The sequence below is a fragment of the Melopsittacus undulatus genome, chromosome 2, assembly GCF_012275295.1.
Source record: "Melopsittacus undulatus isolate bMelUnd1 chromosome 2, bMelUnd1.mat.Z, whole genome shotgun sequence".
NCBI classification, from domain to species: domain Eukaryota; kingdom Metazoa; phylum Chordata; class Aves; order Psittaciformes; family Psittaculidae; genus Melopsittacus; species Melopsittacus undulatus.
Window position 1 is genome coordinate 16,239,648 of NC_047528.1, and position 2,764 is coordinate 16,242,411.

Below are 2,764 nucleotides of genomic sequence, written 5' to 3' on the forward strand. Positions count from 1 at the left end.
AATCTATCTTCAAACAACAAAGTGCTTAAATGCCCAGCTTACCAGCTCCTACCACCTCAGAGACAGGTTCTTGGCTGTCATGGTCCACAGATCTGACAGATCTTTGCTCCTGAAAGGTTTTCCAGTTCATGACAGAGCTTATCTTGTACAAACTTTCCTTCAGGCTTTTCAGGTGGCTTCAGGCCCCCCAAAAAGACTGGCACTTTCTATTGCTCCTTAAAGTCCTGTTACTCATGTAGAGCTTTACAGTAACTGCTCTCCGCACACAACACGGGACTGAAGGAGCCTTCTGGGCCACCAGGTCCTGCCCCATGTTGCCACACACAACTACATCACTTAGCTCCTTTTGGCAATTTGAAGAGCACCATCCTAAAGGTAATGATTATTTTTGCACCATTATCTCCACTGACAGTGTTTTTCAAATCACAAATTCTTTTCTGTTTAGAAATTGTCCAATTTTTAGCTTAAATGTATTAATGGGCAGGTCATACCCATTTGTTCTTGAAGAAACCAGCTGCAACACACCTAATCTTGGCAAGGCAAGTTTTCACAGGTGCTCCCGGTGATGTCTGTCACAACTTGGCACAGGCGCCTCGGCATTTCTGCGCTCAGATTCCCACCAGCCCCGCTTGAAGGGTGGAAGCGAGCGGTGTGATGGCTGTGAGGAGAGACGGGGGCTCCCGCAGCTGTGGGGGACCCTGGTGCGGGTGGGACGCGGTGTGATGGCGGTGGGTACACAGCATCCCGGGAGGAGAAGGCGCAAGGGGTTTCGTGGCGAGAAGTGGTCGCTGGTGCTGCTGTGTGTGGAGGAGCACTCGGGGGCAGGGGCTGGCTGGGGCCAGTGCTGGGGTGCTCGGGGAACAGGCCCGGGCCGGTCCCAGCGCCTGGGGATGCGAAGAACGGGGAGCCAGGGAAGGCTGCGGGCGGCGGCGAGTCCCCGGCCGCGCCGATGGCTGCGGGCCCTAGGCGGGGCCGTGCGGGCGCGGCGTGCCGCTGACGTCACCGGCCGGGGTGGCTGGCGGCTGCTGGCGGCGCTCCCCGAAGCGGCGGTGGCTCCGCTCTGCGCACTCACTCCCGCTACCGCAGCACACAGAGCCCGCGGCGCACGGGCGCTCCCCTCCCCGCACAGGTAAGGCGCTCTGGGGCGGAGGTCTCCCCTGGGGTTCGCGATGCTGGCAGCAGGGCTGCCGCTCTCTCCATCCTTCTTTCCCTCTCTCTCTCCCTTCCCGCGGCAGCTAGTCGGGTAAGAGACCGGACGGTGCTGCCCGGGATGCCGAGTGATTTGCGAAGTCGGTGTGGTGGCGCGATGCCCCGTCCCGGTCCCGCTGCCCCCCTGCAGGGAACCGGGGCCACTCATCTCGCTGCCTTGGCGGGCGCGGGGCGGAGGCTGCCGCAGCCACCGGCGCGGTCCTGGAGAGCTGGGAGCTGCCCAGGGTGGGTTCCCCGGAGAGCTGATGTGTCCCGCTCCTTTGCAGGCTGCTCTGTCACTTTAGAGCGAGCGTGAGGCTGAGCCGGCAGCATCCCGGGCTTTTCTAGCGAGCGCCCGCCTGCAGCCCGGCACCGGTCGAAATTCAGACGTCTTCGGAGAGGGGAGGAAGATCCTCATCTTCCGAAGCCTCCTCAATGAGTGCCAAGCTCTCCAAGGAGTTGAGGCTGTCGCTGCCACCTTGTCTCCTAAACAGAACATCTGCCACCTTAAACACCAGCAGCACCTGCATCACGCAAGTGGGTCAACTCTTCCAGTCCTTCTCGTCCACCGTGGTTTTGATTGTTCTGGTCACCCTCATCTTCTGCCTGATCCTCCTCTCCCTCACCACCTTCCACATCCACAAGAGGAAGATGAAGAAGCGGAAAATGCAAAAGGCTCAGGAGGAGTATGAACGGGACCACTGCACCCACAGCAGCAATAGTAGCAGCAGGAACCCTGGGACAGGGGTGCAGGGAGAGGCACCTCAAGGAAGAGACAGCCGACTGGGAAGACCCCCCCAGGACTCGGAGATCCAGCGCCCCTCTCCCTCGACAGCCCCAGGCTCTCAGCAAGCACGGGCTTGTTTGGACACAGCTGGTGCTGGGCTCCTGCAGACGGTGATTTTGTCATGACGATTTGGGGGAGACCTCGCAAAGGCGCTGGTTGGTGTTTGTAAATACCTGAGTGATTATTCTAGCCCCCGAAGAAGAAAACATTGCAAATTAAAATTAACGAACAAGCCCATGATGCAAGCGCCCAACAGATCACATTGCGTCTCTCACTGACTGTGTGAGGAAAGGATGCTTCTTTTTACTGTAGAAGGAGCTGCACACAGCTCTAAATATCAAGTCCTCCTCCTGGAGGAGAGGGTCAGGGGTGTGGGGGTGTCTCTTTCCCCCTGACATCATTACCCTGAGGACTGGGACAGTCCCACTCTCTTGGGATTCCCACTGCACCCTGTGTCACCGTTGCATGGGGTGGGTTGGGCATGGGTGCATGGTGTGGGGTGAGAGGCAGGTCTGCAGGGTGCCTTGGGATCCCCTGTCCTCTTGGAGCAGGGCAACAGTCCACCCTGGTCTCTGTCGTTTTGTGCTAGGATCTACGCCCCTGTCCCACCCCTCTCACTCCTATCCAGGACTGGCTATTGTTTTGTGTAGAAATGGGAACCCCTAGTTGGGCTTAATTGCAAGTGCCCTCCAGCCCCCGTGCCCCAGCTGCAGTGCTGAGTATCCCAGTATCAGGGGGATGGAGCCAGCTGTCTGCACAGCTCCTCTCTCCTCAGCTTCCTTCATCTTC

General features: G+C 58.7%; 1 protein-coding gene across 1 annotated transcript; it reads left to right on the forward strand.

Moving 5' to 3' along the window:
* The first annotated feature begins 1,270 nt into the window (after positions 1–1,270).
* On the forward strand, positions 1,271–2,278 carry C2H11orf87 (chromosome 2 C11orf87 homolog). The gene is given in 2 exon segments (XM_005155210.3): positions 1,271–1,598; positions 1,601–2,278. Coding segments are annotated over 2 exon segments (828 nt in total). The 3' UTR covers positions 2,101–2,278.
* Positions 2,279–2,764: the final 486 nt, after the last annotated feature.